Here is a 22,571-nt window from a genome sequence, read left to right on the forward strand (position 1 = left end):
TCAAGTGCTCTCTGCGGGCACGAGACCCACGACCACCAGCGTCCGCCCGGGAAGGCCGGAGTGGGCGTCGATGTGTCCACGGCACCGAACCCGCTGCAGAACCTCCTCCGTCAGCTCAGGAGCCGGGGGACGCCGCTGCCCAAGGGGGAGCCTGGCCTGGACGCGCGGGAGGCTGGTGTCGGCCTGGGGGCCGCGGAGGTGCCGCGCGCCCCGAGACCCCGGGGAGCCCGCCTCGTCCTCAGCGGATCCCGGGAACGAGCTGCACGGGGCCCCCGCGGGCCGGAGCGGAGCGGCTGGACAGCCCGGCCCGTCCCTCAACGTCTGTGCAACGAGGACAAAGGAACGCGAAGCCACACGCAGTCGGCCGGAGCCAGCCGGGTCCCGGGCCGCCGCACGCCGCGCCGCCTGACCCGCCCGGCCCGAATGCGAATGCGCTCCCGCGCGGGGCACACGACACGGTGCACCGCCCCGGGCGAGCACTGGGGCTTCCCGCACGGAGCGCGGCAGGGAAAGCGCCGAGGCCTCCCCGCCGGCCCGCACAGCCCGCACAACGGGGAAAGTGATGCGGGGACTCGGGCCGCACGACTCCCGCGTCCTCCCCGCGGCCGCCCCGCGTCCTCCCCGCCTCCCTCCCCGCCGGGCCGCCGCGGCTCGCCCAGGGCCCTCGCGCCCGGCCGCAGCGGCCGCGGCGGCCGCGCGTAGCACCTCCCACTTCTCCTCCTCGTCGGCCTCACTCGCGTCCCCCCGGCTCTCCCGCTGGGCCGCTCGCCCCGTCTCCCCGCCCACTCGGCGCGCGGAGATGCAGCGAGGACGCCGGCCGCCCGGCCGCTGAGTCTGCGGCGGGACCGCGCGGGCAGGTACGGCCGGGGACCGGGTCTGGGGGCCCCGCAGCACGCGGCGTCCGCGGGCGGGGTCGTGCCCCCCCGGCGGAGGCTTCGGACGGGCGGCCCTCGGCGGCCCCACGCAGGACCCGGCCGCGGGAGGACGGCCGTGGGGAGGCGGGGGTCGGGCGAGGACCGGACCGGGGTGGGCAGAGTCCCGGGGGCCGGGGCGGGGGGTGCGGGGCGGCCCGGGAGCCAGCGGGCTGCGGGGTGGGGGTGGGGGCGTGCAGAGCCGGGACCCGCGTCCCGAGGGAGGACGCGGCGCGGGGCGGGGCCGCCGGGAAGGCCGGGCGTGCAGGCCTCCGAGCCACTCCCGCCGCACAGACGCTGGCTCGGCCCCAGCGCCGGAGCGCCCGGCCTCGGGGCGTCTAAGGGCGCCGCGGAGCTCCGCGCGGGCGGGGCGGGCAGGGACGGGGCCCGCGGCGTCCGAGAGGACCGGGCGGGGACGCGGCGGCGGAGCGCGGCTTTGAACCACCAACGCCAACGCCCACCCACCACCGCAGGGGATCCTTCGCGCCAAGAAAAGTTCTGGCGCCAGGAAATGACGACTTGGGGCGGAGCCTTCTGCGGGCGGGGCTACTGGGGGCGGGTCTGACGGCGGGATCGGGCTAGAGAGTGGCGCGGCCAGCGTGGGGCGGGGCCAGTGCGCGGGCGCGGCCAACGTGGGGCGGGGCCTGGGGAGGGCGATATCGGAGCCGACACTGGACACAGCGGCGGGGCCGGGGCCGGGATACGCCCGGCGTGGGGCGGGGCCTGGGGAGGGTAATAGGAAAGCGGGGACGGGACGTCAGCTGAGGGGCGTGGCCGGCGCCGGGGTGCGGTCGGCGTGGGGAGGAGCCTGGAGACGGCGAGCGCGGAGTCAGGACGGGACGTCAGCGGAGGGGCGGAGCCGCGGCCAGGGTGTAGGCAGCGTGAGGCGAGGCCTGGGGGGGGGGGCGAGCTCGGAGCGGGGACGGAACGTCAGCGGAGGGGCGGGGCTAGGGGAGGGCGCCCGCGGAGCGAAGTCGGGACGTAGGCGGGGGGGCGGGGCCGAGGCCGGCGTGGGGCGGGGCCCCGGGAAGGCGAGCGCGGAGCCGGGCTGGGACGTCGGCGGAGGGGCGGGGCCTGGGGAGAGCGAGCGCGCAGCCGGGCCACGACGTCGGCGGAGGAGCGGGGCCGCGGCCGGCGTGGGGCGGGGCCGGGGCGCGGCCGGCGTGGGGCGGGGCCGGGGCCGGGTGCGTCGGGAGGCAGGAAGAGGCGGCCGCGGACTTTCCGCTCGGCCCCACGGTCGGAGGCGCGCGCCGGCCGGCTGGCCGCTCGGGTCGGTTGGCGGCTGCTCGGTGTCCGCGGGAGCCGGCCGCCGCTCCCCTGCGCCCGGCGGCTGTTGGGGGCACTTCCAGGTGAGACCGGGAGGCGCGCGGCCTCGTGCCCCGCGTGCGCAGACGCGCCCCGGTTGGGGTGACAGGTGTGAGCGCGGCCCCCGTTGTCTGGGCCGGCGGGGCGCGGCGGCGCGGCGGTGCGGCGGGGGCGGCGCGCGGACTGTTCCGGTGGGGAGCGCGGGTGCTGCGGCCGGGGTCTGCGTCCCGTGCGGGGCCGGGTGGGAAGCGCGTGGCTCGGGCTCTCGTGCGGAGCGGGAGTTCCTCGCCCCGAGGGCGCTGCGCACGGATGCTCATTGTTCCCCATTGTTCCCCGCGGGGCGCCTTGCGGGCGTGGGGCGGCGCGGCCGTCCGGGCAGAGCCGCGCCGGGGACCCGGCCGGCGGGGAACAAAGAGAGGCCGGCGTTTTCGGGAGGAGAGGGCGAAGTTGGGAAGGTCGCTGTGAGCGGAAAGTCCATTGGAGGAGGCCCGGAGTTCCGAGTGTGGTGGCCGCTCATTGGCTGCGCGCGGCCGGGGTGCGGGCGCCGCCTCCCCGCGCCGGGTTGTGGAGTCGCGTCCACGTGCAAGGTCAGGCCCGGGGCGCCGGCCCTCCGCCGGGTCCGCGCCCGCCGCGCAGCTGCCCCCGCGCGCCCCCCTGGTAGGGCGGTGTCCCGTGAGCGGGGAGCAGCGGTCGGCCGACGGGGTTTCGGGGGCAGCAGCTCGCGGTGCGGCCGGGTACACTCCGCGTGGGATGAAGTCAGTGTCGCCGCGGCCGGGGCTTGTGCGCTGGGATCGGACCCAGATCGCGTCTGTTCGCGCGGCGCAGCCTCGCGGACGTCGCTTATGAGCGAGGACGCCCCTCTGGCTTTCACACACAAGTCTTTTTTATTAAGATTTTGTGTTTTATTTGACAGAGTCAGCGAGAGAGAACACACGGAGAGGGAGTGGGAGAGGGAGAAGCAGGCCTCCGGCTGAGCGGGACCCCAGGATCACGACCCGAACCGAAGGCAGGCGCTTCACCCACTGAGCCCCCCAGGCGCCCCGTGGCTTTCTCAAAACTTTTACGTTGATTTAATACTAATATTTGAGGGCGCCTGGGGGGCTCAGTGGGTTAAAGCCTCTGCCTTTGGCTCGGGTCGTGATCCCAGGGTCGAGGGATCGAGCCCCGCATCGGGTCTCTGCTCAGCGGGGATCCTGCTTCCTCCTCTCTCTCTGCCTGCCTCTCTGCCTACTTGTGATCTCTGTCTGTCAAATACATAAATAAAATCTTTTTAAAAAAAAATAGTAATATTTGAGCTCAAATCAATCGGGAATTTGGAAGATATTTTTCTGTTAGGCAATAGAACAGTAACCACTCTGAGTCCTTAGAAAGAAGGGGGCCCCAGGGCTCCTCCAAGTCTCCAAATCTCCATTCCCCTGGGCTCAGCTTCCCCTTCTCAGACCTGCTGGGAGGTGGACTCTGACTCAGGAGCCAGGACTTTATGCCATGGGTGATCAAGTAATCTTGACATGTGGACTCTGCCTTTTCCTTCATCGCCTCTCTGCTTACGTAGGCATCAAGGGAGAGAACTCTGTGTACCCCATCCAGCCTCAGGGCCACCTTCTGCATCACATCCTCTGCATTTAGGTTTGTATGCAGTATGTGCCTGGGAGTCCTCTTGGGTCAGTATGGGTTGCATAGCTCCCTGTGACAATCGGAGCCCGTAAGGTGGGTGGGTGAGCAAACCAGACTGCACCGCGTCTCTGAGTCTGTTTCCTTGCATCCCTTCTGCAGGAGAAGAGGCATCCCTGCAGAAGCAGTGCATATTGTAAGGGAGATTATTCTCCACTTCTCATGGAGGTTGTGAATTTCTTCACATAATCACGGGAATCTTGCCTCTGTATGGGCTTTTTCGTGGGTGTCTTCGGGGGAGAGCATAGGGATTTGATACTCTTACTGTTTTCTGAAATGATCACTGCTTACATCACATCTGATAAATACCGATTTTCCTGGACTGCTAACTTGAAAAACAGAAAGAACCAGCAGTAGGAAGTCAACTATCTCAGACCCAATTCAAATATCTTTAATCTTGATGCTTTAAAATTAGCATCTCCCTTCTTGACTCTCTGCCTCTCCGATATAACTGAATTGGGGTGAATGTAAGGAACTCTGTGTCAGCAAGTGTATCTTAGCGCTTCTGTCCGTTTTCCTTTTACAGAGAAGCTTCCATGTGGTCTCTTGTTTGCCAGAAAAATGTACAAATGGATTTTAGTATTTGTTTGCTAGACATGAACACTGAACAAAACAGAAATGAAATGTAATATTAAAACAGTTGTTGGGGCATCTGGGTGGCTTAGTGAGTTAAAGCCTCCGGCTCAGGTAATGATCCCAGGGTCCTGGGATCGAGCCTCTCGTTGGGCTCTCTGCTCAGCAGGGAGCCGGCTTCCTCCTCTCTCTCTGCCTGCTGTGATCTCTCTGTTTGTGTCAAACAAATAAATAAAATATAAAACAACAACAACAACCTTCAGTTGTTAAGTGTCACTAGAGGGATGTAACTGTGACTCACTGTTCTAGTGCACATACCTCTTGCTAGTTCATGGTCCTGTCAGGCTTGCCTTACCTCAGGACATTTGCATGTGCTCTTTTCCCGCACTGTCTCCCCAGTCCTCTTCATGGTGACTGCCAGCAGCACTTGTCAGTTTCCATTATGGTTGCTTTTATGGCACTACACGTTTTCTTCCCTAACAACAAATACTTTTTCAACTCATATTTATAATTGTGCCTGCAGTTTTTTTTAAATTTATCATTTCAGAGGTTTTATTAATTTATTTGAGACAGAGAATGAGAGAGCACAGGTGGGGGGTAGGGTCAGAGGCAGAGGGAGAAGCAGACTCTCCACTGATTAGGGAGCCCGATGGCATTGGGGCCTGGCAGGTGGGGGGGCTCCATTCCAGGACCCTGAGATCTTAAGGCAGACACTTACTGCCTGAGCCACCCAGGCAGTCTGAGCCTATAATTTAAAGGGAGTGGGGGACTCTACTCTTTCTGGATTTTTTTTTTCCTATAGAGATCCTTGTAAACTTTTTTCCCCCTATAATTTATCAAAGTTCTGGGTCTTGAGCCCATGTCTGTGTCCCCATTTCCCCTGCTGTTTCACAGAATGGGTGCTGTGTTAGGCACGAAAACCACGTTACTCTCATTGTCTGTCTCCATCAGGGCTCTTGGGTGACCAGGTGCATTGTCCATGAGCAGTCGTATTTTGAAAGGAATCTTTTTTCTGAGCAGTAGTTCCTTGATGGTGGTTTACCATATTCAGTGAACCGTGTTGTAGACAGACGTACCGTCATCCAGGCCATGTCGTTCCGTGTGTAGGGCCCAGGCAGAGTAGATGGAGCGCGATGCTGAAGGGCCCTAGGATTTTCAGAATGGGACGTGCGCGCTGGGTTCCACTTAGAGTGGCTGCATCAGCCCCTCATAGGGGAGCCGGCCTGTCCTTCGCAGCTCTGAAGCCGGGCATTGACTTGTCTCTGGCTGTGAAAGTCCGAGATGGCATCGTCTCCCGACAGAAGGCTGTTTGGTCTACACTGGCAGTCCGTTGTTGAGTGCAGCCGCCTTCCTGAGTTCTCTGAGCTGGATCTCCTGGGTGACTTGCTGCAGCGTCTCCGTGGGCACCTGTGGCCTCACCTGGTCCTTCATGTCATGGAGACGGCTGCTTCCCTTAATCCCACCAGCCAAGCTCCAGAGGCTGCAGACTTTCCCTCTGCAGCTTCCCCACCTGCCTCAGCCTTCACAGAACTGAGAATTCGGGCCTTGCTCTGGATCAGGCTTTGGCTTAAGGGAATGTGTTCCATCCATACCACTCAGGCTTTCTCCATATCAGCAATAACTTTGTTTCATTTCACTTTCTTATTCTTGTGTTCACTGGACTAGTGCCTTTAATTGCCTTCAAAAACTTCTTTGTATTCACAACATGGCTAACTGTTGGGCACAGGAGGCCTTTCCCACTACATTTAATCATTTCTAGCTTTTGATGTGGTGAGAGATGCGGGACTCCTCACTTGAATACTTAAGAGTTAAGAACCAGTGTAGAGTTATTGACAGCTTGAGATCAATATTGTTGTGTCTCGTAGAGTAGAGGCCCAAGGAGAGGGAGAGAGATGGGGACACAGCTAAGTGGAGCAGTCAGAACGTGCACAACAGTGATTTTTTTTTTTTTTTTTTTTTAAGCTGAAGGCAGACGCTTCATTGACGGAGTCCCCCAGGCTCCCCACAGCACTAAGTTAGTCATCTGATACAGGCACAGCTCATGGCACCCCAAAACAAGTGCAGTAGCATCATCAAACACACGTATCATCAAGATCATATCACATCACACGGTGTCATCAAGATCACAATAACAAGTATACTAGTGACAATATTTGAAACATTGTGAGGATTACCAGGTGACACAGAGATAACAAAATGAAGATGGTGCCAGTCAACATTGCATCACCACGCACCTTTGTAAAAAACTATCTGCAAGGTGCACCAAGCGAGGTGTGCCTGTAGTTAAGACCTGGGTGGGGGGAGACGTTGTATCCTTCTGGGCCCCGGGGAGTTGCCCTCAGCACCCGCTCCTGGTCATCTCCATGCAGGCAAATGAAGGCTTTGTACAGACTCTGCTCTTCCCTTAGCCCCTGGGAAGAGAGAAGGACCATCCAGCACCCATTTCAAGTAAGGTTTTGTTGAAATCCTAGTGACTATAATACTTGACATGCTTCAAAATATTATAGGTTCCAAGAATAATTTATACTTTCAGTGTTAATTTTCCCATAAATAGGATGTGTTTCAAATATTTTTTAACAAAAAGAAAAAGTTGGGACCTACCTTAATATATAAAAGAATAAATTACTTCTGAAGAAAATTATCAGGCAGTATATTTTCGTTTTAGGCACAGGCATTTGATTCCAGAAAAAATGATTTGTTTTCTTTGTGAATTTATATCAAATATAAAAGCGAATCAATACTAACTCTCAAAAATGAGTGTTCTTTTTATAGCAAGCATTTAAGGTAATGAAGTGCTTAGTCTCCAGGGTTCTCTCCTGTGCCGCGGTCTTGGCCGCCAAGTCACACTGCAGTGTTCTTGCGGCAGTGATGACCTCTCCCGCAGAGAAGCGTGTGCAGAAGGGGACTTGGAACAAGGCTTGTGCCAGACAGTAGTTCTACTAGAGAATAAGAAGGACGGATTGTCAGACTGTGTGATGTTTAAAGGCTAATTTTAAGAAAGATAATTTAAAGAAATTAAAAACAAAAAAGCTGTGTACATAATCCTAAAGGAAGTTATTATATCCTTTAGGAAAACGCTTGTGTAAAATACTGATATTTTAGTTAATTTCTTTGAGCAGGGGTGCCTGGGTAGCTCAGTTGGTTAAGCATCTGCCTTTGGCTCAGGTCATGATCCTAGGGTCCTGGGATCGAGTCCCATGTTGGGTTCCCTGCTCTTTGGGGAACCTGCTTCTCCCTCTGCTTGTGCTCTCCTCCCAACCCCCAAAATGAATAAATGAAATCTTAAAAAAAATTTATTTGAGCAAAGTCTTAGAAATATTCATGGAGGTATGAATAATTTAAGAGACTAGTTTTTTTCATGGGAACAGAAGTTGTGTAAAATTGCTGAGACAAACAAAACCTTTTGTGCCCCAGGAGCTGGGAGCAGACGGCAGTCAGGGGAGCTGGTGGATGGGCTGGGGCAGCAGGCAGGAGGCTTTCAGGGCCAGTGAGGAAGCATGAAAGAAGTTAAAGGTGGAGAGTATTAATAAATTTGTGCTTGTAGATGAGAGCAGCCCACCTGGCGGCTTCTGGGATGGGAGAGCTTGCTGGAGGTCGAGCTCTATAAACTCTTAACCAGCCAGTTTTGGAGACTCTCCAGGTTGGCGAAAGCTTCCAGCAAAGCTTCCACCTGCTGGAGGGTATGCACCCCACCTCCTCGGGGACAGGGATAATGCACTGGGAACCCTCTGGGACCTCCCCCATGTACCTTTTCATCTGACGACTCATTTTTGTTCTTTATAACAGACCAGTAAGCCTAAGTGAAGTTTTTCCTAGATTCTAGAGCCATTCTAGAAAATTACCAAACCTCATTTGGTAATTGAGGGTTGTGGGAACTCCTGAGCCTGCGGTATTCCCAGCAGAAGTGTGAATAGGCCAGTGCTGCTTTTGTGGCTGGCATCTGGCGTAGAGGGGGGCTTTGTGGGATCTGATGTTGACTCCAGGAAGGGAGTGTCCGGACACACCCGGTCGCTGCCAGAGAATTAGTTACTGGTATGACAAAAAGACTATGTAATTGAATGTTTGGATTTTGAGAAATAAGACTATTGTCTGTTACCGGGTGTCGGTCATTAACTAGGTGTAAGGAATGGCTGGGTCAGGGTGTGAGGCAGAACTGACCAAGTGGGAGTCTCAGTCTCCCATACTTCGGAGCACAAGCCGCGTAACTAGGCACTGGACAGGGCTTGCATACGCAGTTGGAACAAAACTGCATTATTTTGTTGTGGATGCACGTGGGAGGGAGTACATGGGGTTCAAAGTGGGCAGGAAAGATGATGGAATTAAGGGCTGGTAGACTGCAGGGGGCCCGCAGGTAGGAGGAGTGATTCTGAGCAGCTGCCGAAGGGAGGGCCGGCAGGGATTGCTGCAGGGGTCTCTGGTTCATGATCTGACACGGCGCTCCTGCCCGGACCTAGGGGTGGCTTCTACCCCTGAAGAGGACCGTGTGTAGAAATTGGAGTTGGGGAAACAGACCAAATTCAAGTGCTAGCTGTGTCCCTCTTTAGCACTGTAAGTTTGTCATACTAGTAAAGCTTTCTGAAACAGCAAACCACGTTCGTGTCATTTGTTAGAGAAGTTCATGTTTCAGTCCTTCTGGGCGGCTGGTAACAAAGACCTCAGACGAGGTGGCTTAGACAGCACACATTTATTTTCACTGTTCTGGAGCCTGGAAACTCCCAAGACCAAGGTGTCAGCAGACTTGGGACTTGGTGACGGTCTAGTTCTGGGCTTGGAGAAGCTTGGCGCTCAGCGAGTCCCAGCGTGGCAGAGAGCTCTGGTGTGTTCCTCTAATAATGTCACCGTTTCCTTCCTGGGGGGCCTGCTGTCAGGACTACCTCTAAACCTACTCCAGGCACCACCACGTTGGGAAGTTGGGCTTTGAGGAGTGGATTTGTGTGGGGCGGAGGGGGCGGGTGTGGGGGCATTCAGTCTGTAGCCAGCAGTCTTTGAAGGGTTAATGAATGTATGTAAATTTCCAAGCAGAGAGTCATATTTATTAAACTTTTATTTTGTCTTCCTTATTTTTTGGAGTCTAGGTATAAGGAGGTGAGTTAAGTCTACTTTTGTTTGTGATGTAATACCATTTTTCCATGAAATACAGTTAAGTACTAACAAAATTTTGATACAAATTTTGTTTGCCAAAACTTGTTTATTTATTTGTAAAAAAGAATTTATTTGTTTATTTGAGAGAGAGAAAGCACAAGCGGGGGGAGAAGCAGATGCAGAAGGAGACTCCGTACTGAGCAGGGAGCCCGACTCGGGGCTCGATCCCAGGACCCTGGGATCATGACCTGAGCAGAAGGCAGATGCTTAACTGATGGAGCCACCCAGGCGCCCCATAAAGTTTACAAATTTTTATGTTTTTTATTTCTTTAAGAGACTTTTTAAAAAAAGATTTTATTCATTCATGAAAAATACAGAGAGATCCACACATACAGAGGCAGAGGGAGAAGCAGGCTCCCCAAGGAGCAGGGAACCTGATATGGGGCTTGATCCCAGGACTCTGGCATCATGACCTGAGCTGAAGAAGGCAGATGCTTAACCCACTGAGCCACCCAGGCGCCCCAATTTTTTTTTTTTTTTTTTTTTTGGACAGAGAGAGAGATCACAAGTAGGCAGAGGCTGAGGGAGGCAGGCTCCCTGCCGAGCAGAGAGTCTGATGCAGGGCTCGACCCCAGGACCTTGAGATCATGACCCGAGCCGAAGGCAGAGGCTTAAGCCACTGAGCCCCCTAGGTGCCCCAAGTTTACAATATTTTTTAAGTATAAGATTTGTGAAATGCTGAAGTGTTTGTGCTGTTGATTAATGTAGGACAGTATTACAGGTACAACTTTACCAAAATGTTAGATTGAATAAATAAATTTCCTCATACATTGCCTGCATTCTGTATTTTCTAAGTCAGGGGCTTTTAGGTTTGGGGATCAGGAACGGAATTAAATAACCCTATGAAAAACTTGCTGGTTAATTTATAAGCTCAGTGATTTTCATTTCCTTGTCTGCGGGGTGCCTGGGTGGTGCAGTTGGTTTCAGACTAGATCCTGATCTCAGAGTCCTGGGATCAAGCCCTGGGTCGGGTTCCATGTTCAACATGGGGTCTCCCTCTATCCCTCCTGGTCCCGCTGTCTTTCTCTCTAAAATAAAATCTTAAAAAAATAAACAAAAACCCTCAAAAAACAAAAAAAACAACTTGCTGGTTAACTTATAAATTGAGTGATTTTCATTCCTTGTCTGAAAATAGCAAAGAATATTCATATTTTACTTCCTAGCGGTGGTAGCCAAAGCCTTCTCACACTTGCTCCAGGCAGATATGAGAGCCCCCCACTGCTCCGAGGGCCCATGGCATGCTCTTGTAGAGGGAGTCGGGTTGCATGAGGGGTCTCCGGGATTCATGATCAGGGTGTCTGGGACCGGTGGGTGAGACTGGAGTCTCTTGGCTTCTCTTTCCTTGCTCAGCTTTCCCTGCACATTGCTTGTACTCTCTGTGACTGGAGCTCCAGAGGAGGCGAGGGGGTGGCGGAATTCTTGAGAATGCGACTGCAGGTGAGTAGAGATGGGATCTTTCTCTGGAAGGAAGCTCTGCTGCCCGTGGATGGGAAGGCTTCTCTTGGCCTGAGTCTTCTCAGCGCATGGGGCTGTGCTTGGGGATCTGGGCTCTTTTTAACTGTTCTCAGGACCCATGGATACTTGCGTTTGGTCAGGGATTGATCAGGAAGTCCTCTACTTCGCAACATTCACACAAATGCATCTCATTCTCCGTTCACGGTGTCCTTGCAGAAGACAGATGGGCAGGATTTTCTTTTCTTATCCATTGTGTGGTCTTAGTTGGGAAATTGTGTACTCCTTAGTGTTAGTCACGTGGTGCGGGGCACAGTCGGTGCTGGAGGGGACAGGTGTTCCCGCTGTTTTCCAGAGAATGCAAGAAACCTCTGTGTAAGAGAAGAAAGAAGAAATGATTTTTTCCTTTCAATTTTAAACTTACAAAGTTCGGTTAATATATACTTGAAGTTTGGAAGCTCCCAAAGATGACTAAAATCCTCTCTACTACCCTTATCTCTTTCACTCACTTTCCCTCTTTGTGATTAAACTTTGTTAAAATTGGAAATCTGAGAACAGTGCTTAGGGAGTAGTTTTAAAAAATTAGCTGTGCATTTGGCAGAATATGTGTAGGAATTAAAATAAAATTTAAAATACTGAAGCACTTTTTGAAGGACCAAGAGAGGCCGGAACTAATAGAGAGGATTCTGTTGCCTTTGAACAGAAAACCAGGATTAATAGACAGACAACGGATCTGAGGGTAGCTGCTGTTGAGAATGGAGAGCTCGCTGCCAGAGGCGTCACTGTGGGGCCACCCTCCAGAAGAGCAGCCCCAGGAGCCCCTCACGATACTGTCTGCTCTGATCTCTTCTAAAGATCAAGTGAGTTTTGTATGCCCGTGGTGGGCCTGGCTTCATGCGTCTCTGCCTGTTTGTAGGGAAGGGACCGATCGGTTGTGTGGCCCTTGTTGGCTGTGAGAGAAGCGTTTGCACATTAGCTCAGTAGAAATTGCAGCCCCAGCCTGTATGCATTTGCCCTTCTAGCGATCTCTGTGAACCCGGGGCTCGCACACCTGACCCAGAATCGAGAGTCACATGCGCTTCTCACTGAGCCAGCCAGGTGCCTCACAGTGCTGTTTAATGGAGGTGATAATTGCAGACAAGCTAGTCAGAATCCCCAATTTATTGGGAGATCATCGGGTGATCTCCCATCGAGATTCTGTGATCATGAAGTCGTTCTGTGCTTACTGTATGTGTCTGTTTCTCAGTGTGTCAGGAAGGCACAGGCAGATCAGCACAGGAGCATGTGGGGTTTGAGCCACACATGGAGTTTGACCTCCTATCCATACCGCTCCCTCTGGGGTGGACAGTTCTCTCCTGTGGATTACTGAGCACGGGCCTGTTGAATCACACTGTGATGTTCTAGGAGTCCGTGACCTTCAAAGATGTAGCCATAGACTTAACCCAGGAGGAATGGACCCTGATGGACAGGTCGCAGAGGAAGCTGTACATTGATGTGATGCTGGAGAACATCACTCATCTGGTGTCCGTGGGTGAGTCCACCGCCGTCTGTCCGTTTGCTTGTTCATGTACTGATTGATAAACCTGTAGGCAGGGCCGCTTCCACGTACTCCAGCGGCTCTCTGCCCTAACTCGTTCTCCTCTGTGGCCCTTCTGTTCTGACTTGATGAAATCTGTAAATTATTTTCATCAGGTCTTTTACATAATAATTTGAATATAGTCTCCTTGGCTCAAATTGTGTATCTTTCTCCTGCACTTTCTCCAAGACCCAGAAAAATGCTGGGAATACAGTGAATAGTTTTTGGATGAACAAATCAGTATCTTACATATTTTCTGCTCTGAGCGCTATGGTGAAGTTTGAACACAGTTGAAAACCAAACATCTTGTACCACTTCCCGCATAAAACGCCACGGCGTATTCCAGCCGAGTGCGTGTTATCGTCTTCCTTTGGAAATAATGGTAGCCGCCCTACGAGAACATTCATTTCGTTCTGGATGCACACGCAGAGCTTTCTGCACCCCTTTGAGCTGGGGTCTTGACCGCAAGCAAAGGTCTTGACTGACCGGGGGTGGTCAAGCTGAGAACCATTGTCGGTGTTGAAGGTGCTATTCTCTGGGCTGTTGTGCGGGGCGCACCCGGTCCTTCCTCCTTAAATTCACGTACCATTCTCCCGTTGATCTAGGCTGTCAGTTCTTCCAGGCAGATGTGATTTCCCAGTGGGAGCAAGGCGGGGAGTTGTGGAGGGAAGACAGAGGACTTGCCCAAGGCTGGAATCCAGGTGAGCTGGGGACACGGGCTCCGTGCGAGAAGTCTAGCGAGTGAGTGAGCAGGATCTCACTGATGTGCACGTTTGCTTGAGCGAATGAGAACTTCAGAAGACCGAGTGGCCAGGGAGCTGCCGCAGTCCTGAGGCAGCTGAGTCCTGTCATTACTGCTCTGTACTTGAGTTTGACCTCAGAGAAGGAATGTTCCTGTCCTCACAGGAGGTGAAATTTCACCTTGTGCTCTTTGTCATGATTTTCTCTCTCTCTCTCCTTTTTTTTTTTTTGGTAATGATTTCCACTCATGTTTTCTGCAATAGCCCATCATTATTTATTTTTCTTTTTTGAGATTTTTTTTAACTTAGTTTGTGTGTGTGTGTGTGTGTGTGTGTGTGTGTGTGTGTGTGTGTGTGTTCCAAGATTCATTGTTTATGCAGCACACCCGGAGCTCCATGCAGGCCGTGCCCTCCTTAATACCCACCACCAGGCTCACCCAACACCCGACCCCCCTTCCCCTCCTAAACCCTCGGTTTGTCTCTCAGAGTCCACAGTCTCTCATGGTTCGTCTCCCCCTCCTGTTTTCCCCCACCTCACTTCTGTCCATCTCGCAATGTTCTCCGTGTTTTGAGTTTTTTTCTAGTTGATATTATTCTAAAGTTTGTGTGTTTATTCACTAGTCTTGTTCTCAGTTTTACATTATGTGGTCATGCAGTGGTGACTGTTTGAAACACACCTGGGTCTTGTGTGTTTTCAACACTTTAATTCTCCTCTACTCAAGATATTCCTTAGGTTTATCTCTTCCTGTCTTCAATTATTTCAGGCTTAGAAAACAGCTATAAAAAGGAAGAAACAATATCTATGCAAGATATCTTCAAGGAGGACCCATCTGACTGCGGCATAATAGTAAGTCTCCTGAGGACAGACCGTGCCTGTCCGTGTTGCAGGCCTGGGAGTTGGATAAGTTAATCACGTGTTGTCAGGGAATGTGGTCAAAAAATTTAGTTTGGGGAAGAAATTAGCTTGGATGTAGACAGTAAAGGCTCTCACAAAAGGATAGTTTTGCAGACATGATTTATTTGCATGAAACATGATGTCTTCAAAAACACTCAACTCTCCAGTGAAGATGCTACCGAGGTGTTTTATAACAAAAAGATCCACGGCAGCCGAACTCTCCGCTTCAAAGGGGAAAAAACACTGCATTCTGTAAAAATCTATTAGGAACCGAAAGAAGAAAAGGAAGATCCACACACAGATGAGGGCCCGAGTAAGCAGTAAAGGAGCACGAGGTCGAGTCACATCTACTTGGGGGGCTTTAGCGGCTGGCGAAGCCCCGTGGAGACAGCCCGGCTGCAGTCCCGAAGGAGAGGCCTGGGCAGCGCGTCCTCCCCTCAGGAGGGACTTCCCACTGAGCATCCCCACAGGGGCCGTAGTTCTAGGGCAGATGACGGGGTCTGGAGTTAAACATTGGTCTGCCTCCGCGCAGTTTGGAGTGAGCTGCATTTTGTGTTACCACGTCTCTGCCTCTTCCGGGAGCCCGGGTGTGTGTGTTTGCCTCGTCCCAGGGTCCGTTCCGGGGGCCCGGCCCAGCTTGGAGCAGGAGGGGGTGGGAGGCAAGGCTTCCAGCTCTTGGCGTCCAGACCAGAAGGGCCCGTTCTGACCTGGAGGCCATTTGAGGGCCACTAGCCAGGCTCCCGGGTCACTCCTGCTGCACGAGTCTCACACACAACACTGTTGAGCCTGCCTGCGTTCGTGCGGGTCGGGGTGGAAGGTTATGCGGGACAAATCCCAGAATCCTCCAGCCATACGATACATTCGGTCCTTGAGTCATGCACAGTATGACAGTACCTGCAAGGCACTTCTGATATATCCACATGTCCGACAACATGTAAATAGTATAATAAATGTAACATGCGTACAGCATCTGTTAGGAACCCTTCTCAACAGGGTAACCAGTCCAACAACTAGGGGAAGTATTGATTGGATTAACAGTTGGTAATGGAAACTTAGTGCTGTCGCAAGCATAGATTCTCATTTAAAACTGACATCATTGGGTGTTTGTTTTTTCAGTTTTACATCTGTTATACCACCGTCACTGGATAAGGTGATGGCTGCTAGTCCTATAGTGGAAGTTTTCTTGACAAGTTTGGTCAGGGAGGGGAAGAAGACATCTGACATGTTTTTGGGAGTAACTCTCGTGTCTGTCATGTCGCCAGCAGGCGAGTCCTGTATGGAAAAAACAGTGGGCCCAGCAGGGCAATGTTAATCGTTGTCCTGGATTGGTGGGTATAGCCTCAGTTGGAGCCCAGGTGATGGGACAGCATAGAACCTAAACACGATGAGTGTTTTATCACCAGAGCCCAGGAGTGTTACTGTAGTGTCCCCTCCTTGAGCAGTAACCTTAGCAGAAGGGAGAGTATTGGCAGGTGGCTTTGTAAGGTAATTTAGCATCTGCATATTCTAGCATATTAATAGTAGCTAGAAGAGTTTTGTCATATGGCCTATTTGTACATAAGGGGTCTTCATCTGCCCTAATGGGGTCTCATTTTGCCTTGTTGGTCTGTTGTTGAGGATTTTTAAAGCCTCCATTAGGTATAACTTACATTTTGATAAAGACCCATGCTTAATTTTTTTAAAAAAAGATTTTATTTATTTGTCAGAGAGAGAGAGAGCACAAGTAGGCAGAGAGACAGGCAGAGACATAGAAGCAGGCTCCCCGCTGAGCAAGGAGCCTGATGTGGGACTCGATCCCAGCTCCCTGGGATCATGATGTGAGCCGAAGGCAGTGGCTTAACCAACTGAGCCACCCAGGTGTCCCCACCCTTAACTTTTTAAATTGTTGTTTAAATAATCTGTTTATCTGTGTCATCAGTTCAACTTCCTGCGAGTAGTAGGGTAATTATGATAAATCCATTCAATATCATAGGAGGGTACAAAAGTTTTATTAATTAGTTGTTAAGTGGGAGCCGTTATCATTGTGGATTTGAGTAGCTATATCATAATGGAATAGTCTCCAAGGTTTGGATAGTTGGGTTTTTTTTTTTTTCTTATTTATTTATTTATTTTTAAATTAAATTTATTTATTTTCAGCATAACAGTATTCATTTTTGCACCATACCCAGTGCTCCATGCAATCCGTGCCCTCTCTAATGCCCACCACCTGGTACCCCAATCTCCCACCCCCCCCGCCCCTTCGAACCCCTCAGATTGTTTTTCTGAGTCCATAGTCTCTCATGGTTCATCTCCCCTTCCAATTTCCCCCAACTCCCTTCTCCTCTCCATCTCCCCATGTCCTCCATGCTATTTGTTATGCTCCACACATAAGTGAAACCATATGATAATTGACTCTCTCTGCTTGACTATTTTCACTCAGCATAATCTCTTCCAGTCCCGTCCATGTTGCGACAAAAGTTGGGTATTCGTCCTTTCTGATGGAGGCTAATACTCCATAGTGTATGTGGACCACATCTTCCTTATCCATTCGTCCGTTGAAGGGCATCTTGGTTCTTTCCACAGTTTGGCGACCGTGGCCATTGCTGCTATAAACATTGGGGTACAGATGGTCCTTCTTTTCACAACATCTGTATCTTTGGGGTAAATACCCAGGAGTGTAATTGCAGGGTCATAGGGAAGTCTATTTTTAATTTTTTTTTTTTTAAATAGAGATTTTATTATGTGACACAGGGAGACACAGTGAGACAGAGAACACAAGCCAGGGGAGCAGGAGAGGGAGAAACAGGCTCCCTACTGAGCAGAGAGCCCAATGCACCACTCGATCCCAGGACCCTGGGGTCATGACCTGAGCTGCAGGCAGCTGCTTAACTGCTGAGCCACCCAGGTGCCCCTGGTGTTTTCTTCTGGGTGGCATGGGCAGATGGGCCGACTGTTAAATACCCAGCATAGTACAGTGTGTAACCCCTGCCCCACAGATGCACGGACAGCCTCGGAAGCAAGGTGACGGCCCCACAGAATCCATTTGCCAAATTCGGGCAGGGAGTCTTCACTGCTCTATCGGCCCTTTGTACTGTTGTGGAATTTCTTGCTTTTGCCAAATCCGACAAGTTGGATATTCTAATACGGTTTCTTTCATGGCATCCCGAGTGGTGGGCATCCCACAGTCCTGTGCCCACCTGTGAGTGGCCGGCCTTCCCAAGTGTCTGCTTTTCTTGTGCGCCTCTTGGGCTAGTCCGGTGTCCGTCACAGGCTCAACTATGTCTGCCACGGTAGGGCTCGTGAGGTAGCTGCTTGCTGAAGGTCTGCTCTGTGGCGGCAAGCACACTGAGCATTGACATGGAAACAGTAATTTTAGTGTTTGGCACATTGCCAAGTGTCTTTCCGTAGGCATCTTCAATAAACGCTGAGTAGTAACCAGTTGTGAACCCGTCACACCAGAATTCTTTGGATGGGAAATTTATGAATCAGTTAAGCTCAAAAGTGTCAAATATCCTTAAGTTCTCTAGAGTGAGAAGTCAAAAGTGCAAGCCTGTTCCAGTTATCAGTGCTTTAGCACTTGATCCTGTTTGGAAGAGACCTAGACTTGCAACACTTTCAATCCCAATTTACCATCCAACAAAACCTCAAAGGTCCAGGTTACCAGAGACCTTGAAAGCTGTCTTAGCATTACCCATGAAGACTTTGTGACACTAAATGAGCTGTTATTTCAGGTCCTCCTGTTGGTGACACATTGCAGCTGAGATAGCATGGGCTTATTTGACCTCTGTTAAACCTTTAGGGATTGCACATGATCTCTAGAATACTCATGGCATTTACCCAAACAACATAATCTAAGAGTACGTCATTTCTTTGACATTTGACTGAGTAAAACGGCCTCGTTGGTCAAAAAGATTTCATCTGCAGTTGAAATCTTGGAAAGTTTGTTAAAACCCTAGAAAGTTTTAAAGCACATGCCTAAATGGATTACAGGTCCTTGAGGACCTGATAAAGACAAAATATAGAAACTGATTTTTCTGGGGAGACAGAAAGAAAACAACTACTTACATCTTCTTAGCAAGTGCAAACCAATAATTAGAGAAACTTTGTCTTTTGAACAGAGAGAAAAGCAGAATTTTAATCTTCACCAAGTACTTTAAAAATCCACTCATTTACTTATTCTATCCTTACCATACTTAAAATTCCAAAGATCTCCCTGCAGAAACCACCTAGGACTTTACTTTGCATTCCTATTTTGTCCCAAGCCATTTTTCTCCCAAACAGCCAGGCCCATCCAGGACAAAATTTACCTTTTTTTAACCTTCAACAGAACCTACATTCCTGTTCTTGCATCTTTTTTTTACATATCTCCTACTTTTCTGGATACAGAGGTGTTTCCCTCACTCCCATCTGTCTTCAGGTACAATCTCTGAAACTGCTGCGGCTGTTGCAGTGCATTCAGAATCTACCTCTTTTAAGACTTTGTTTAGTGCGGCATCTTGTACTCGGAACATCTCTTTGGGAGGAATTTCAGAGTCCTTAGAGTATCTCTTCTCACGCCTGCTGGGTGGTGCCCTGCTGCTTAAGGTGGCTCCGTCTGAGAGAGCCTGATTCTCCCCATGATTGCAGTCTGTATCCCTGTCATTGTCATCCCAGATGTCGCCATCCCAGGGGTCAGGGCCCCACTCACAACCAGCAGAGGCCATAGCTACGTGCACTTTCTCAGTGTCCCTCTTCTCGCTTTTATTTCTACCTGGCGATCCATGTGGCCGTTTTTTCAGCCTCATGCTGGTGGGTGTGGATTGGTAAGAAAGAGCGGAAGTCTGATGTTGACACACAGACATTCTAGATTGGTAAATCTCCTTTTCTAATTTTAGTTTTTCCTCCTGGTACTTATCACGATGTGACCCTTTGTGTGTATGCTGTTAGCAGACGCCATCCCCAGCGAGCTAGGAATGACACATCATCTGTCCCAGTTACAGTTCCTGAAGTGTCTGTGAGTGGTGGTAGTTAAGCTGACTTTAATTACTGTCCGTTGTTCACAAAGACAGACCTGCTCAGACCATTCTTTTGCCATTGAGTAAAAAACTAGGGTCCTCCCATTCAGGAATATCTACATCAGCGTGGAGGTTTCCTCAGAAAGGGTATGTCACGAGTCCTGCCGACTATACCAGTTACGTTCCACACAAAAGATTCAGGGCAACTGAACTCTCCGCTTCAAAGCGTGAAAAAACACTGCATTGATGCTGTAAAAATCTGTTAGAAACGGAAAGAAGAAAAGGGAGCTCTGCGCATAGATGAGGGCAGGAGTAAGCAGTAAAGGAGCCCGAGGTCTAGTCACATCTACTTGGGGGGCTTTAGCGGCTGGCGAAGCCCCGTGGAGACAGCCCGGCTGCAGTCCCGAAGGAGAGGCCTGGGCAGCGCGTCCTCCCCTCAGGAGGGACTTCCCACTGAGCATCCCCACAGGGGCCGTAGTTCTAGGGCAGAGTTAAACATTGGTCTGCCTCCGCGCAGTTTGGAGTGAGCTGCATTTTGTGTTACCACGTCTCTGCCTCTTCCGGGAGCCCGGGTGTGTGTGTTTGCCTCGTCCCAGGGTCCGTTCCGGGGGCCCGGCCCAGCTTGGAGCAGGAGGGGGTGGGAGGCAAGGCTTCCAGCTCTTGGCGTCCAGACCAGAAGGGCCCGTTCTGACCTGGAGGCCAGTTGAGGGCCACTAGCCAGGCTCCCGGGTCACTCCTGCTGCACGAGTCTCACACACAACACTGTTGAGCCTGCCTGCGTTCGTGCGGGTCGGGGTGGAAGGTTATGCGGGACAAATCCCAGAAACCTCCAGCCACACAGTACACAACAGTAAAAATGTTTGTACATGTGGGAGTCGAATACCCTCATGTGCATGTAAGTGACCTGGGGAAGATTTTAATTGGAGATTGTCACTGAATGGCCAGCTTAGAATTTATAGAGAACTGAATTCATATTCAGAGAACTGAGTGGATAAATATATCTGAGAAATCCTGTAACAGTCTCATCTCTTTCCCAACAGCCAAAATATCACCCAGGAGAAAACCCCTTTGAACATATTGGGTATGATGAAGTTTTCAGTCAGACCTACACATTGACTCAACATGTCTTAACTCACACTGGACCGAGACCCTATAAATGGAGCGAATGTGGAAAACATTTCAATCATAGAAGCGACCTTTATAGACACCAGAAAACTTTCATGGAAGCAAAACCTTATAAATGTAATCAGTGTGATAAATGCTTCCATAATAGAAGGAAGCTTTGTATACACCAGAGAATTCACACGGGAGAGAAACCCTATAAATGTGATGAGTGTGGGAAAAACTTCAGTCGAAACTCACATCTTCGTTCCCATAAGATAACTCACACAGGAGAGAATCCATTTGTCTGTAATCAGTGTGGGAGTCACTTCAGATATTTTTCATCTTTAACTAGACATAAGCATATTCATTCTGGACAGAAGCCTTATGAATGTCATCTGTGTGGGAAAGCCTTTGTTCAAAGTTCTTATCTTAAACAACACGAGAGAACTCACACTGGAGAGAAACCATATAAATGTCTTCTATGTGGAAAAGCCTTTGTTACAAGCTCTAATCTTAGAGAACATGAGAGAACTCACACTGGAGAGAAACCGTATAAATGTCATCTATGTGGAAAAGCCTTTGTTCAAAGCTCTTGTTTTAGACAACATGAGAGAACTCACACTGGAGAGAAACCGTATAAATGTCGTCTTTGTGGAAAAGCATTTATTACAAGCTCTTGTCTTAAAAAACATGAGAGAACCCACACTGGAGAGAAACCATATAAATGTCTTCTTTGTGGAAAAGCCTTTGTTACAAGTTCTAATCTTAGAGAACACGAGAGAACTCACACTGGAGAGAAACCATATAAATGTCCTCTATGTGAAAAAGCCTTTGTTACAAGCTCTAATCTTAGAGAACATGAGAGAACTCATACTGGAGAGAAACCTTATAAATGTCATCTATGTGGAAAAGCCTTTGTTACGAGTTCTTGTCTTCGAGAACATGAGAGAACTCACACTGGAGAGAAACCATATAAGTGTCCTCTTTGTGGGAAGGGGTTTGTTACAAGCTCTTGTCTTAGAAAACACGAGAGAACCCACACTGGAGAGAAACCATATAAATGTCCTCTGTGTGGGAAAGCCTTTGTTACAAGCTCTAATCTTAGAGAACATGAGAGAACTCATAGTGGAGAGAGCCCATATAAATGTCCTTTATGTGGAAAAGCCTTTGTTGAAAGTTCTAAAGAACTTGAGAGAACTCATCCTGGAGAGAACCCATATAAATGTCCTCTGTGTGGAAAAGCCTTTGTTACAAGCTCTTGCCTTTGAAGACAGGAGAGAACTCTTTATATGTACTGAAAAATATGGAAGAGCCTTCAGCCACAGCTCTAATCTAAAACAAATCTGAGAACTCATAAGTGGGGGAAATTTATGGCCATATTCATTATGGAAATGCCTTCATTTTAGATTTATCCTTACACAACATGAGTGAACTCCATTTGGAGAAACCCTGAATTTAACATCAAGGAGGAAGAGACATTAGCTGATCTGTGGTTGTAGGGTGCACAAGAAAATTCAGTCTGAATGATAATCTAATCTCCCTAGAATGGGAAATTACACGGGAAAATCTTTACAGAAGGAGGTTGCTCAAGGAGAATAACAGAAAAATTGATGCTGGGGAGCTTACTCATTGTAATATGCATGAAAAAAAAAAAACCTTTACTAGTAGAAATCTATTGTAGGCATGTGAAGTTTCACACTCTGTAGAATAGTGAATGAATGGAAGTCTTCAGTGATTTTTAATTCCTTAGTCAACTTGCAATTTCTCACACTGTATATATGCCATTGCTAAAATCCAATGAAAGTTTAGAGTTTGCATCAGAAATCCCTGACTAGGAAAAACATCTATCAAGAATGTCTAACCACACAGTTTAGACATTAATTTATATTTTTTGCTTAATGGCCTATTATAAAAATGTAAGAAACATATGTAGGATTGTGACATCATCTGGGAATTCTAAATGCAGAATTTTATGACAAGAAGCAATGATATTTTTTTTTTTTCCCCTTAAGGGACTAGTACATAGAACTGCATATGAAGCGAAGTTGTTGCTAAAAAGTACATTAAGTTGGTCAGGCCTATTTTTTCACAGCAATAATTACTGGGTTCAGCTAGAAAGTAACTAAATATTAACCAAAAAACAACACAAGATGATGTGTCATTACTACATATTGTTAACCGTGTATGTAGATCATAATGATGAATTAAAGAGTGATAGTTTGTGACTGA

The 22,571-nt window shown here is 50.2% G+C and overlaps 2 protein-coding genes across 11 annotated transcripts; one reads left to right on the forward strand and one right to left on the reverse strand.

Moving 5' to 3' along the window:
* Positions 1-5,551, reverse strand: LOC116581716 (basic proline-rich protein-like). Its single transcript, XM_032328921.1, has 3 exons — positions 5,537-5,551; positions 2,130-3,001; positions 1-1,555 (listed from the first exon to the last, which is right to left on the reverse strand). Exons 1-3 carry the CDS (start codon positions 5,549-5,551, stop codon positions 1-3), a joined length of 2,442 nt encoding a protein of 813 aa, XP_032184812.1.
* On the forward strand, positions 744-22,571 carry LOC116582013 (zinc finger protein 431-like). 10 transcript variants are annotated; one of them, XM_032329357.1, is made up of 8 exons: positions 760-857; positions 9,536-9,545; positions 10,953-11,039; positions 11,758-11,914; positions 12,459-12,585; positions 13,236-13,331; positions 14,135-14,217; positions 20,279-22,571. In XM_032329357.1, the coding sequence occupies exons 4-8, from the start codon at positions 11,810-11,812 to the stop codon at positions 21,608-21,610; spliced, it is 1,743 nt and encodes a 580-aa protein (XP_032185248.1). In that variant the 5' UTR covers positions 760-857; positions 9,536-9,545; positions 10,953-11,039; positions 11,758-11,809; the 3' UTR covers positions 21,611-22,571. The 10 variants fall into 10 exon arrangements, with proteins under 10 accessions (XP_032185247.1, XP_032185245.1, XP_032185249.1 ...); XM_032329356.1 differs by lacking the exon at positions 9,536-9,545 and having other exon boundaries at positions 744-857; XM_032329355.1 differs by having other exon boundaries at positions 10,953-11,914.

Source organism: Mustela erminea, chromosome 21 (genome assembly GCF_009829155.1).
Source record: "Mustela erminea isolate mMusErm1 chromosome 21, mMusErm1.Pri, whole genome shotgun sequence".
NCBI classification, from domain to species: domain Eukaryota; kingdom Metazoa; phylum Chordata; class Mammalia; order Carnivora; family Mustelidae; genus Mustela; species Mustela erminea.